The 14994-nt window shown below is 47.6% G+C and overlaps 1 protein-coding gene across 2 annotated transcripts in view; it reads left to right on the top strand.

Annotated features, from left to right (window-relative positions):
* LOC307188045 (BEN domain-containing protein 5) overlaps nucleotides 1-14994 on the top strand; it is a gene marked incomplete at its 3' end in the record, with an annotated part of 1401459 nt that overhangs the window by 1269738 nt on the left and 116727 nt on the right. For both annotated transcript variants that reach the window (XM_079924747.1, XM_079924746.1), the window contains exon 9: nucleotides 12173-12284. In XM_079924747.1, the coding sequence (XP_079780873.1) occupies nucleotides 12173-12284 (112 nt within the window). The remainder of the gene's footprint in view (nucleotides 1-12172; nucleotides 12285-14994) is intronic.

Raw genomic sequence — 14994 nt, 5'->3', positions numbered from 1 at the left:
TGATGACATTGATGATGACGATGACAGTGGTGCTGATGTTTTTGATGATGATGATAGTGGTGGTGGTGATGATGATGACTAGTTAACATCTATTGAACGTCCTGGGCCTGACCCTATTCTGGGTGTTTTGCATGTATTGTTTAATTCTCAGAACAACTCTCATTATTCTCATTTTACAGATGAGGAAACTGTGAGGAGACTGAGCATAGGTAGATTAGGTAACTCCCTTAAGTTCATAGAGCTAGCTAGTGGCATAGGAGAAGGAAGGGACCACCACAGCCTAATTCTGGGGATGTATTTCTCCTGGCACAGCCTACATGCCCATCGCTATCTGACACTGAGCTCTCGTCAACCTAAATCTTTCCACTTGCATTCCTGCTAAGTTACAGCCCTCACCCCCCCACCCCACCTCCTCTGAGAACCTTACAAGGAGGCATGGACTGGGCAGAAATCATGCTGCCTTTTTGAACAAAGAGGAAACCAGGCCACAGAGAGGCTAAGTAACTTGCTCAAGGTCACACAGGGAGTGAGCCACATAGTTATTTAAGATGAAACGCAAGTGACGCAGGGGCCAGACAAAGCCTTACCTCCCAGAGACTCTCTCCCGCTTTATGTAACCTGCGTGATGTTTCTACAGAGGCTGAAAGGACACTGGGGCAGGCAGCGTAATCAGGTGTCTAACCCACGAGTGCACACGGCTAAAACCAATTATTCAAATGAGCTTCCCAGCCAGGTTCCTCAGAAAAGGCCAGATGGCTAGATGTCTACGGAGGCAGTTCCCCATCTCTGTCCCCGCAAGCAGCTGAATAGCCTTTCAAAGTTAGAGTTGATAGTGGGTTGATTTTAATAACTGATTCTACAGTGAAGACAGGCCTCTGAGGAGACAGTAAGCCAGAATTAGTGGCTGGGGAGTCCGGAGGAGCAAAACAATATGATAGAATCAAGAACTTTATCGTTCCCGGTCTTAGTTCCTAAACCGCTGCTGGAATAGTGTCAGTTCTCTATGTGCGATCCTTCCGGGGCTCCCCATTGACCATCAGAAGCAGCCTATCCTCTTTAGCCTGGTCTTCAAGGCGGACACAGCATCCAGGAAGCTCCTCCTCCTTCATCTCCCACTGTCCGCCTTGCCCTGTGCGCAAACGCTCACTCGGCACACGCTTCGTCCTGAGCATCCCCAGGGATCTGAGGTGGGCTTGGCCACGTGCTTGCCCTCAAGGAGGAGGCGCTGGTGAGATGACTCCTGAGAGGAGAGTGGGAGTTAGTTGGGTGAAGAGATGAGCAACACATTCTCTACCAAAGGAATAATAATGTTAAATAACAACAGTGATGACAACCATGCAAACATTAATGGAATTATACAAGCTGTCGGACCCTACTCTAATAGTTGTTTTTTTTGTTGTTTTGTTTTTTTACATCTTTATTGGAGTATAATTGCTTTACAATGGTGTGTTAGTTTCTGCTTTATAACAAAGTGAATCAGTTATACATATACATATATCCCCATATCTCCTCCCTCTTGCATCTCCCTCCCTCCCACCCTCCCTATCCCACCCCTCTAGGTGGTCACAAAGCACCGAGCTGATCTCCCTGTGCTATGCGGCTGCTTCCCACTAGCTATCTACCTTACGTTTGGTTGTGTATATATGTCCATGCCACTCTCTCACTTTGTCACAGCTTACCCTTCACCCTCCCCATATCCTCAAGTCCATTCTCTAGTAGGTCTGTGTCTTTATTCCTGTCTTACCCCTAGGTTCTTCATGACATTTTTTTTCTTAGATTCCATATATATGTGTTAGCATACGGTATTTGTCTTTCTCTTTCTGACTTACTTCACTCTGTGTGACAGACTCTAGGTCTATCCACCTCATTACAAATAGCTTAATTTCGTTTCTTTTTATGGCTGAGTAATATTCCATTGTATATATGTGCCACATCTTCTTATCCATTCATCCGATTATGGACACTTAGGTTGTTTCTGTCTCTGGGCTATTGTAAATAGTGCTGCAATGAACATTGGGCTGCATGTGTGTTTTTGAATTTTGGCTTTCTCAGGGTATATGCCCAGTAGTGGGATTGCTGGGTCGTATGGTAGTTCTATTTGTAGGTTTTTAACGAACCTCCATACTGTTCTCCATAGTGGCTGTATCCATTCACATTCCCACCAGCAGTGCAAGAGGGTTCCCTTTTCTCCACACCCTCTCCAGCATTTATTGCCTCTAGATTATTTGATGATGGCCATTCTGACCGGTGTGAGATGATATCTCATTGTAGTCTAATAGTTTTTAATGTATTATTCCCACTGGACATGTAGGGGTCATAACTCATCATGCTCTTTCTCCCACTCTCAACCTACTTCCACCAATGTAGGAGGAGATACAGGGGTCAGAAAGATAGAGGTCAGAATATTAGCTTCATTATTGAAAAAAGCAGAATTTGCAAGGCATGGCTTATATCTGTGACCAAAATTGACCTCCTTATACGTCACCCCAAAATTCAACTTCCCCACCAGCCACAAGCTGAGTGGGAAGGAAGCTGCCTCCCAGAAGGCACACCAAGTGGAGGAGAGGAGGACAGAACGGACCCTCCCTGCAGGGTCACAGATCCAAACAAGCTGTGCCAGGAGGGCCAGGCCCGGCAGTCTCTGCTCCTTGTATCAGGTTGACCCGTCAGATAAGTTCCATCCCCTCCCTTGGGAAGAAGATGCGCGGGGATGGAGATGAAGAGCCATTCTCTTGATTCCTGGGGACTAAAAGTCCCCATTGGGATTGAAAGCAAACTATGAAACTTCATGAAACTATGAAGTAGGTTCTAATATTATCCTCAGTTTACAGACAAGGAAATTGAAGCACATAGAGCAGTGAACTCACTTGCCCAAGGTCCCATGTGAGGGAGATCCAGGAGTCAAAACCAGAGAGCTGGCTCGAAGCCCAAGTGCTCAACCTCTGAGCCCTGCTGCCTGAACCCCGAGTGAACAGGAGCCCTGAGCCCACTACCAGGTGGTCTGGCGTGGCTAGTGCACATGGTCAGGCCTGCAGCCTATGGTGCAGGTTCACACACTGCACAAAGGCTAAGAGAGCAGATGGAGGCTGACGAGCCTTGCCACTGGAGGTGTTGCACCAGCCCGCAGAAGGGTGTGCCTTTTTGTAACTAGCTCATAGGACATATAATGTGCAAGCCTTGCATGGTGTACAGGCTGGGGGACATGATGCAAGAAGCTTAAGGAATAAGTTGGGACTAGTTTGTGGAGGACCCTGAGTGTCATACCAAGATGAAACCATAAGACCAGCTAACACGTGTATAGCGCTTATGTCAAGCAAGACGGTGTCCCCAGCATTTACACGGCTGATCTCATTTCATCCTTTTAACAACCCTCTGAGGTAGGCGGAATCCACATTTTGCAGATCAGGGCTGAGGCACAGAGCGGTTAAGGCACCAGCTAATCCACGGGCCCTCCAGGGTCTTACCCAGGCAGTGTGGCTCTGGAGTCCACACTCACAACCTACGCCGCTTCTCAGGCTCCGACCAGGTGGGCAAGGGTCTCGCCAGCGCCCAGATCTGTGAAGACCTAAAGGACTTTTCTTTCCCTTATGCTTCCTCTGCCTCTTTTCATTAAAGGAATGGAAATAGCCTTCCTAGCCCCAAGGGCCAGTACTGTACACTCCTTTAGAAAACGTGCCCCCTTGGGCCTTTAAAATGGTTCTTTTTACTCTTTGTAAGTGTTCTTACAGAAAAAAAAATAATCCAGTAGTTCTGGAATGGACTTTCAACTCTATCCTTACATAGCTGTGTGACCTTGGCCTCACTTTCCCCATCTTTGAAATGGGGAGATTGGGTTTTATGGAATCTTGGGTCCTTCCATTTGGTGACTGGCTCTCAAAATCGCTTTAAGCCTCAGGGTGGAAATCCCCCCAAGCCCGGGTGTTTGTTGCTGACCAGCAGGAGCCGGAAAGGAGGGGGCTGAATCCTGGAGCACACAATCTCCACGGGAAGGGAGAGGGCGCTCCAATGACGGTTCTCCTTGTCCACCAGGAATAAGCTCCAGGAGAAAGGGCCCCAGGGAGTCTAGTGTTAGAGATGACCCCTTCCCCAGGTGTGGTCTCATCACCCCCTTCCCCAATCTTACCACCTTGCCAGAAGGACCACCACTACAGGGTCAAGACCATGCTGATCCTTGGAGGTCGGAACCCTGAGTGCTCATCCTGGCTCTGCTATGAACCTTGGGCACGTCCAGGGCCTCCTCCCATGGATATGCAATTTGTGCACTGCACAAAGGCTCCTGGTCAGGGGGTCAAGGTGGGCTGCGACTCTGCTCCAGACCCCACGTCTGACCAGAACAAGTGACATCATTTTGTACTTCACCCACCCAGAAGGGGCACCTGTTTCTAAATTGTCAGCCTGGCGCAGGGCGGTGGTGGGGGAGGGGGGCACCTTTTGTCAATTTGCATAAAGGTACCTTTTGTGCTAGGTCCTATTTGAGAGCCAGTTTCCCCATTTAAAAATTAAGGGTGTTGGGACTTCCCTGGTGGCGCAGTGGTTAAGAATCTGCCTGCCAATGCAGGGGACACGGGTTCGAGCCCCGGCCCTGGAAGATCCCACATGCCGCGGAGCAACTAAGCCCATGCGCCACAACTACTGAGCCTGTGTTCTAGAGCCTGAGAGCCACAACTACTGAAGCCCACCTGCTTAAAGCCCGTGTTCCGCAACAGGAGAAGCCACCGCAATGAGAAGCCCACACACCACAACGAAGAGTAGCCCCCGCTGCCAGAACTAGAAAAAGCCCGCATGCAACAACAAAGACCCAACGCAGCCAAAAATAAATAAATTTATTTAAAAAAAAATTAAGGGTGTTGCATCCAGCCCTCACCTCACATGAGTCCCTCTATCAGGCCCTGAGCTGACTCCCAGGGCTGCTAAGAGAGAATAGAGTGATGGTTAAGAACATCGGCTTTAGAGCTGGGCACGCCAGGTTCAAGTCCTGCCTCTGTCCCTGGTCCTTGCTGAGCTAGGGGCAAATTACTTAACCTTTCTGTTTATTTCCATTTCTTCAGTTTAACTGCGAGTTGGCTGTGTACCTGACACTGGGCTAACACTGAAGACTGGGTGGCAAATGAAATTGATTTAGTCTCTGCCCTCCCAGTGCTTTTAGGTCTTTGAGCAAAACATGAATTTGTCCAAGGTCATAAAACTACGCAGTGGTCGATCTGGGACTCAAACCCAAATCCTTCTGAATTGGAACCTATGTAATTATTCATCCTCCTTCTCTGCCTCCACAGCCTGGGTCATATCCTTGCTGCGATCATCTGAGAAGGAATGTGAGGGAAATGCTTTAAATATCTCGGTGGTGGTGATGGGGAGGTGATTGTTATAATTATCCCTTGTGTGTGTGTTTGAGACAAAGGACACTGCCCGCTCCCCTCTGTCTCCACCACAGCAGAGCCCAGCCCACCTGCTAAGCATTTTGCAGGAGCTGTTGATGACAGCTTGTCTGGCATCCTGACACCGGCCAATCAATAGAGCTGGAAGGTGCCTCAGGCCAAGGGCAATTGAATCCCAACCTCTTAATGGCATTAAATAAAGCAATATTTATTTTGCTTTTGGTGCAAATATACTTAATCCAATGCAGCTCATTGATAATGCTGAAAAACTGCTGTGTTTGAGGGACGATTGCATGTGTGCCCCATACATCTCCACTTGTCAACGCCACCCTTCCAGGAGCACACAGCCCTGCCGTGCTCAGGACAAGACTGACCTGGAGGCAGCAAACTGCCTTTTTCTCTACTCTTTAGAGGATGTGAAAAGGAAATCACAAGGAGGGGAGTTAAAATCATTGCTCTCATTCCAGTTGCCATTATTGCAACAGGGATGAAGCACAATGCCCTTCACAAGATGGAGCTGTTTATTTGCCATTTAAATAATGTTCTCTGGAACCATGTATCCCTGCCATTGGGCAGAAGAGAAGGAGAGAAGTACTGGAAGAGCAGACAGAGGAGTAGGCTAGCAACTCTTTCACAGATTACATAGTCTCCTTAATGGCTGGGGGGACCCCAAAGGGTCACTGGGTTCAGTAAGACCTAGGTTTGAATCCCAGCTCTATATTCTAGTAGCTGTCAAGTGACCTTCTCAAAGTCATACCTCTCTTGGATTTTATTTGCTCATTTATAAAATGGGGATAAATACTACCTACCTCACTTGGCTATTGTGAGAGTGTCTAGCATGTAACAAGTGCTTAAATACTTTTCAAAATATGTCTTCAAGTAATTATCTAAACCTTGTTTACAAACCTTCAGGGTATTTGTTCATGCACTTGTGCATCTATTCAATAATCTATTTATTCAATAGATGTATTGAACCTTCTCAGCACCTCAGTCTATAGTAGGGAAGTTGGAGTGGAGGTAGGCAAGATGACACAGACATATTCCCTGGCCTCATTGGGCTCACAGTTTGGAAGAAGAAAGAAAAGATACTCAAGAGTATCTCCAACTCAAGAGGAAGAAGTTATATATAAACTTGACTTTCATAAATTTGGATTTTCTAGAATGGTCCTAATGTCAAATATTCAAGATTCTTGGTACCATAGGTAGCCCCACTCATGCCAGAACATGGGTCCTGATTTTGAGCTCACACAGAAATTTTACCTTGAAAATAAATAGCAGAATAGTAGAGGACCAAGGAGACACAGGCCCAGAGCAGAGACCCCAGATTTCATACTAAGGGACCCTAAAGTGGCAACCATAGTGGTGAGAGCCGGGCATCTGGAGGTCATCTTGTCCATTCCCCTGTCTTTAGGCAGCTGAAACCACTGAAGAGTAAGAACCTGCACCAGCAGTGCCTTCCCAGTGCCTATAGCCCAGGGAAGGACACAGCACAAAACACAAGCATAACACTGTTAGAAATACATAGAATTTCCAAGCTTTCTACTTCCCTCACTTCGCACATACCATGAACTCTGCCTGGCATGCTCTCTCATGTCCTGACTTTGGCAAACTCCCATCTTCTCTTCAAAGCTCTGAGCAATGTGAGAGCTCCTAGAGGCAAGGACTGGGTCTGATGCAAATCTCAAATGTTGGAAAATGCATGTAATTAATGTTAAGATATTGGTAACCCTTAACTATTTGGCATTTCTTTTAAAAACTGTATCAATCCTTTTTCTAGAATATTTTGTTCTCCTTGTATTTCAACTTCACTTTATTCAAAACGTATGCTTCCTCCAAGTCCCTAACATTGGAGGTAAAGTCCAATTATTGATGCTTTTGAATCACTTAATGAGGGAGCTGGAAGAGTCCTCCATGAGTGAAGTATAACACCCTCGTTTTACAGAGAAGAGCATGGAGCCCAGGGGAGGGAGGTGACTTTCCCAAGATGATATAGATATTAGAGGTGAGGCCTGTCCCCCAGCCCCTAGCCAGGGCTCCTGCAACTTTACTAAGACGTTTTCTTCAATAAATAGCACTCTTTCTACTGATAGACTGGTTGCCAATAGAAGCAGTCTTTAAAAATCATCTCAGAAAAACCCAGCACAGGTACTACTGATTTCAGAGTTCCGCAAATGCTTTAGCTTCTGAAGAGCTCCAGGATTCTTGGGGATTGAGCTGTCTTTGAATCACCAGCCATACTCTGCTTTCATCTGTAGGCTGGATCAAGGAGTGGATCTTTCAGGATCTCTCACCAATAACACTTTTCCTTCAGTTTCAAATCTCACTTTTTTGAATCAGAGAGGCTTCCCGGAAGCAGTATGGCCAGGTGTGAAGACCATGGAGCCCAGGGCCAGGACACCTGGATTCCAGTCTGGACCCTGTGGAGTACAGGTTAGGCGACCTTGGAGGAATGGCTTACCTTACCCTCTCTGGCCCTCAATGCTCCCACTTGAAAAACGCAATCCACCTGTGTGGCTGGATGGTTGTGAGAACCGTATCATATGAGATAGGAAAATGCTTGGGAAAGAATGAAATGTTCATTCAACAACTAAGTCTTTAACGTCTACTGTAGTCCAGGCTCTTTGTCAGGCACAGGAGTACAAACACAAATAAGACATCATCCTTGCACTTGAGGAATTCATGGTCCAGTGGGGAAGACAGACTCAATAATTACTCTATCTTGTGCTGTAGCCACTCCAATGTGGGAGCAGTGGATGCCAGGAGCAGAGGAAAAGCACCCATCCCACATTTGCGGAGAGGAAGTCAGCAAGCCTTCCTGGAGTAGAAGATATTTAGGTTTAGACAATTTCAACGATACCACAGTCACCACCACTGCCACTGCCATCACTGGCTACCATTTATTCAATATTCATTCTGTCTGAGGATTCTGCTGGGCCATTTACAGACACTAGTTCACGTATGCAATCCAGAAGGTCGAGGATGTTATCCTCATTTTACATATGATAAAACGGAAGCCCAGAGGGGTTTTAAAAAAAGAAATTTTAAAAAGGTCACATAGCTGGTAAGGAGTACAGCCAAAACTTAAGCCTAACTGACTCCCAAAGCTTCTGGCCTTCCCAACGTAGCCTCATTGCTCTGTGTGACTCCGTGGGGAAAGACTGAGACTGATGGGTGAAGTCACCAGGAGACAAATTTCAGCTAAAGAGAAGGAAGACTTTCTTAACAGAGCTGTCCAAGAATGGGATAAGCTGCCTGGGGAGGTGGTGAGTACCAGGTCCTGGAGGTGTCATGGAACAGCCTGGTGACTCGGCCAAGACTTTGTTGAGGACATTCTTGTTTGGAAGAGGGAGAGGTAGGTAAGCTAACCATCTCAAAGGATACAGTTTATGATTAAGTCCTGTCATCAACGACAATGTTCCCTTCCAAATTTTTAGATGCTCAGTGCGGGCTGGAAGAGCTCTCTGGGAACAGCACCCAGACCAATGGTTTTGTCTCCTTGGTAACCAGCCATCGGGAAGTGGGCAATATAGGGGCCTGCTGGAATTTTCTATAAATTAGCCCACAGAGCCATATGGTTAGGGATGCTCTCAGTTAAAGAAACAGGAACTGACTCCGCCACTTAAGCAAAAATGGAATTTATAGGAAGGGGCTTACAGAACGAAGCAGAAGCTGGAAGACCAGACTTGGAAAACAACTAATTAACAGAGTAGCTCTGGAGGGCAGAAAAATTGGCTGTTGGCAGGAATAATCTATCTCTCTTCCACGGTAGCACTGCTGTATGACCCAACTCCCAGCGTGGCATCACCTAGTCCAAATTTAAGTGCTGGACAGAAGTAGCTGTTGCCTGAGTCTGGGTTTCCTGCCGCTGCCCTGGACGCCAAGTCATTGGGCCCATCTCTCTTCTGGGGTAAGAGAAAAGGCACCGCCACCGTGTCATCATCTTTTAATGATGGAGGAACGAACTCTCGCTAATGCTGCCCCATCTAATCACAGAGTTAGATGCTAGGAATTCCCCAAAGAAAATGGGCAAATGCCTACTACATTAAGAGGGAACAGAGCATGGGTGTGAACTCAGATCTGCCTGATTTCCAGACTGGGGAGAAAGCCAGGAGGTCATCCCTGACCACTGCCGTCTGCTGCCCACTCCAGCCCCTGATGGACCACAGACCGATTAGTCTGTGCCACTTATACAGCATGTAGCACAAACCAATGATAAAGTACAAGGAAACATAACATTTTTGATCTGCTATTATGTGCCAGAACCTGTGCTAACTTAAGTTTTCCTCACTTAATCCTCGTAACATGGTCCTGGATTATAAATGTACGTAAGCCTGTGAGCAGATCTTCTTTCTCCTGTTAGACTATGTTTCTTGTGAGCACGGAATGTCAGACTGCTTGTAAACCGATCCTGACATCACCCCTTCTCTCAAGCAAGTTGTTTATAACCCTCTGTGCTTCAGTTTCCACATCTGCAAAATGGGACTAATAATAGTACCTCCCTCATAAGGTTGACATAGATAAAGTATTTCACACTTAGTAAAGTACTTAATTCTTGGGACAAAGTAATGTCTGCTGACTGTGACCCCTTGACTGTGGTGATGATGCTGTTGTAACCTGCATATGACTGTTTCTGTCCCCACTCCGCCATCAGTGAGAAGCCAACACCAGCACCCAATTCATCTAAGTATAGCAATGCAAATACGAAACAGTGAACCTCCATGCCGGCCACTCGAGGCCCTTACATTTCCCCTCCCACTCCCTCTACAGCTCACCATCACCACCTCTTTACTACATACATACATAGTACTCTGTGATTCAGTCAAATCAAATTGTCCACCATTCCCCCAATAGCCGGGGTGGCTTCACAGTTCCCTTCTTTGCTTACACTTTTCCTTCTGCCCCCAACACCTGGAAAAATTCTATTCATTCAGCAAGACCCAACTCAAATGGTTTTTCCTCAGTGAAGCCTTTCCCTATGTGTCCCCACGAAACACTAGTTATTCTCCCACAGGGTTCCCAGCCAGCTTACTTTAAGTGATGGGGGAAATTATTATTATTTACTCCCTAGCAACACCCCAACCACCTTGAAGGAGGGGTCCTCGGTAGAATCCTTTATTTTTCTGAGTAAGATGAGCAGTGGGGATGTAAATGTAACAAGCTGAGAGGGGGTTGAGTTTTATTACTTAAGGAAATAGAGGGGTTGGGAAAATAAGTAGGGATGGGTAAAATAGTAAAATAAGATGGGATGGAAGGGGTAGAAAAGAAAAGTTGGCAAAAAGTTCATCAGTTTTGAATCTGGTTAAAAATCTGTGAAGAGCAGAATTTTATCCTATAGGTGATGGAGAATCATAGACGAATCTTTTTTTTTTTGCGGTACACGGACCTCTCACTGTTGTGGCCTCTCCTGTTGCGGAGCACAGGCTCCGGACGCACAGGCTCAGCGGCCATGGCTCATGGGCCCAGCCGCTCCGCGGCATGTGGGATCCTCCCGGACCGGGGCACGAACCCGTGTCCCCTGCATCGGCAGGCGGACTCTCAACCACTGCGCCACCAGGGAAGCCCCCATAGCTGAATCTTGATCAAGAAGGCAAGATTGTCAGATCTGTGTGGGAGACATTCTGGGGACAGGAAGAGGATGGATGCGGTGGTTTGAGTTGTGCGCAAGAACAGGGTTTCTGAAGTTGTCCCTCAGCCTGGGCTGGCCTGGAGAAAGCCTACAGTGTGCAGAGGCCCAGCAGAGGGAAGCGGGGGCCCAGAGACCTGGGGGTGGTGCATCTTTCCAAGGACAAGCAAGGCTTTGAGTCGATCTGGAGGAAAAAAGGGAAGGAAGAGGGATAGGAGGAGACCAGAGGTCACGGTCCCACTTGCCCTGGTGAAGTAATTAATGTGCCCATGGGAAGTTGTGGAGAAGGTGGGAAGGGTAGCCCTCACTGAGCAGGTGACCTGTGAGCAAAGACTGGCACTAAGTGAGAACGAATCACTCGGCTACCTGGAGGAAGAGGCTTCCAGGCAGAGGGGACAGCCTGTACGAGAGCCCCTGGGCTGGAAGCACTCAGTTTGTTGGAGGAACAGTAAGAGGCCAGAACCTGGCACAGAAGAAGCAGGAGTGACCGTGTTAGGAGCTGAAGTGAGAGAAGATAATGGGTGGACAACATGGGCACTTGTAGCTGGTGGTAAGGACTTTGGTTCTTACTCTGCATCTAGCAGAGAACCATTTGAGCAGAGAAGGGACACCATCAGACATGTTTTAATAGGATCACCCTGGGTGTTGTGTGGAAAAGGGGGAGGGTATGTAGGGTGAGAGGTGGGGTAGGATGATGCAAGGGTGGAAACAAGACCAGGTAAGAGATTATTACAGTACTCCGGACCTTGGTCCAAGCTCAAGGTGATAGCCGTGGAGGTGATAAAAAGTGCTGGGTTCTGAGTATATTTTGAAGGTAGACACAATGGATTGGCTGTGGGTGTGAGACAGAGAGGAACAGTGGGGAAAGCGATGGTTTAGGCCTGAGCCTTCCTTCTGGCCCTGTATCGGAGATGCGCATGCGTCTGTGGTCTCATGGACACTGAAGTGAGACTGCTCCGCAGAAATATGTTTGAACCTCTCCGTGACTCAGTTTCTTCTTCCGTAAAGGAGGAATTATAATAATAGTGACCTCATAGGGTTGTTGAAAGTGCCTGAATTAACACGTGTTAAATGCTCAGCACTGTCTCTGGCAAAAAACAAACAAACAAACACGTGCTAGGTAAGTGACATAATGACTGCTCCTGTACTGACTCTGACTCTGGGTACTGCCTAGGTGCTCTCTGATGGGGTTCGACCTCAACCGTCACTGGCTGGATCCCTCTCCATGGGCCCACCCCACCCTGCATGGGGTGAAACAGCTCATCATTCAGATGTACAACGACCCAGTGAGTAACTGAACCCCCTCTGCAGCTGCTGGTCTTATGGCTTGATCTGGGAAAGGGCAGTGTTGTACTGGGAAAGCCCACTAGGACCTGCAAAGTAGGAATTCAGGGCCAAAACCCGGGAGGGACTAGGCCTGCTGGTCTCTTCTCTGACTTGGACAAGTGCCTCCCCACCCCTCATGAATACTGGCTTCAGTTGTGGAGATCTCGTAGGGTGGAGGAAATATACCAGAGCACATTTATCAGGGCTCTTGGGTTACAAGCGAAAGAAATACAACTTGAACCAGTTTACACAGAATAGAGAAGTTTTTAGAAGAGTCCCAGAGCCTCCTATGCAGTTGAAGACTGTAGCCTGGCCTCCTGCATCTCTAGGGAGCTTGTGTCAACTCTCACATCCAGTGGTCCCCCCACTAGAGAGTGACTCACTCTCATATTCTAGTTCCAGTTCCAAGAGGGACTGGAGTTCCTCTGGGCAGGAACTGGAGGACACGGCCACCTCTGGGCAGGGCAACTGTGGCCCAAGAGGCAAGGATATGTAAGGACAGGACAGCCTCGCTGGAATCATGTAGTTGACCTTGGGGTGTGTGATGGTAGTGATGAATCTGCTCCTAGAGAAGAGGGCCTGCTATTCCAGAAGGAAGGGGAATGGGGATGTCCACACTGAGTTTGCTCACAGGGATATGACTTTGTGAGAAATAGGAGAAGACATTGGGGTTTCATAGCTTAGAGAAGAAAGGAGGCCGACCACCATCATTCTGTCTGAAGAGCTGTGAAGGAGGATAGTCAGACGTCTTCCAGGTGGAGGCCAAAGCAAGAGGTAAGGTCAATAGAGAAATAAAACTTCTTAACCATTAGAGCTGCCTGAGGATGGAGGGGGTGTGTGACCTGTGAACTTGGCCTTACTAAAAGTGTTCAACTTGAAGCTAAATGACACTGGCAAAAATAGTGCATGGAGGAGACTCAGTTGTTTGGAAGACATTATAGTGAGACTACGTCTGATCCAACATTGATTGTAAGGTCGGATCTTAACAAACGGCACGGCGAAACAGAGGAAAGCTTCAAGTGAGCTTCATTAGGGAGCGCTCCCGGGCGAGGTTCACTGGTCCGAGAGAAAGGGGCCAGAGAAGTCGCCCCCGGGTGAGGGAAGGGAAAGGGGTGTGGTGAATCTGGGAGGGCGCAGGGTATTCCTTATTTGGTGGTCTTTTCGGGTATCCTGGGGGACCGTTAGTCCCGCCCCTCGAAAGGCCGAAAGGCTGGGCTGGGTTCAAAGTCCCCAGGTCAGTTCCTGGAACTGGGTGGTCCGGAATGTCTCCAGGGCAGTTTCTGGAACTGGGTGGTCCGGAGAATTTCGGTCTGATGCAACCTGTGAATCTTATTGTGTTCCCCTGCCTCGGGCCAGTTGGCCTTACATTGATGATTGTGATTTATGACCCCTCGACTGCCATCAGGTGACAGACAGTGTCTAAGACAGCAAAGGTCCCAGAGTTGGGGTATTTCAATGATGCACCTGTGTACCTCATTCTACTCACTCTCTTTGAAGATACCAACAAGAGTATCCTAAATTAAGGAGCAGTATGTATTCACCAGGCAGAATTGTGTACGTAAAAACAAATGTATATATTAGAGCAAAGGATTAATGAAAAAGTAAGAAAGACCTTAGGTGCAAAGTAGTTAACTCAACTGCCATTTTTGTCTTCCTCTGTGATCTTTGCTTCCCTAGGTCTTTTTATAACCCACTTGCTGTCAGGGCTTACGTAGCCATAGCTTTAGTATATCTGCTTCCTTCTCCAATTCATCCCTCCTTGTCTACAAAAGAAGATGTTAGCTATACTCTCCAAACCCCGTTATTACCCTGAACTTTTGATCCATCCTGACCACCTTTCCTGGCAGAGAAATGCTGCTTCTGAATTGCTCAGGAGGTGTCTGTTGTCAGCTGGGTTCTGTCCCCCAGACCTCGGTGTTAACTGTAGTTTCCCTGATAGAATCATGACACCTCCTTCTTCTGCCACCTTCTTATTAAAAGAGGACAGCCCCCACCTTTTTTTCTGATCTGGCTGATAATAGCTATTCAATAACTCTTTGTTGAGTTGCATTGGATTGAACATGGCAAATCCTGTTATGCCCACTGTAATATGGTTTATAGATACTAAAGAGCTATTCACAGAGGGGACAACGAGGCACGATCAAAGAAAAGACACGAGGCAGGAGAAGTGACAGAGTGGGGGGCCTCAGAAAAAAGTAGTGTTTTAGGTGAATCCCCGAGGAGAGAACTGGGGGAGGAACAGAAGGGAGGGCGTCAAGTTTGCTAAAGAGAAGAGGCATCAGCCTGCCGTTGCCATCATCAATCTGAAGTCATTGATTTGCTCCCAGGCAACTGGGCACCTGATCCTGTTACAGAATACAGATCAGGCAAGACCGAGCTTCAGAGGGATTAGGATATCTTTGTGCTATGACCAGATGGATCATCACCTGGTTGGACCTTGGTAAACACACTAGGATGCTGAGCGAGTTGTGGGAGCTGCCTTCTTCCCGAAAGCCCACTCCTTTACGCCCCAAGCAAGGATGTAGAACACTAACATCAGAGCCAAGCTGACCTGGACCAGGACCCTGGATCCCTCCCTCTCTTCCTCTCTTCCCCGCCCCCCTGCCCAGAATCTTACTCCATTCTTTCCCTCCTTTTTCCACAAATATTTATCAAGTAGTTTCTAACTAC

Source organism: Stenella coeruleoalba (genome assembly GCF_951394435.1).
Source record: "Stenella coeruleoalba genome assembly, chromosome: 1".
Lineage (NCBI taxonomy): Eukaryota > Metazoa > Chordata > Mammalia > Artiodactyla > Delphinidae > Stenella > Stenella coeruleoalba.
Note: the sequence above shows the minus strand (reverse complement) of the source record. Positions and strands in the feature narration are given on the sequence as shown.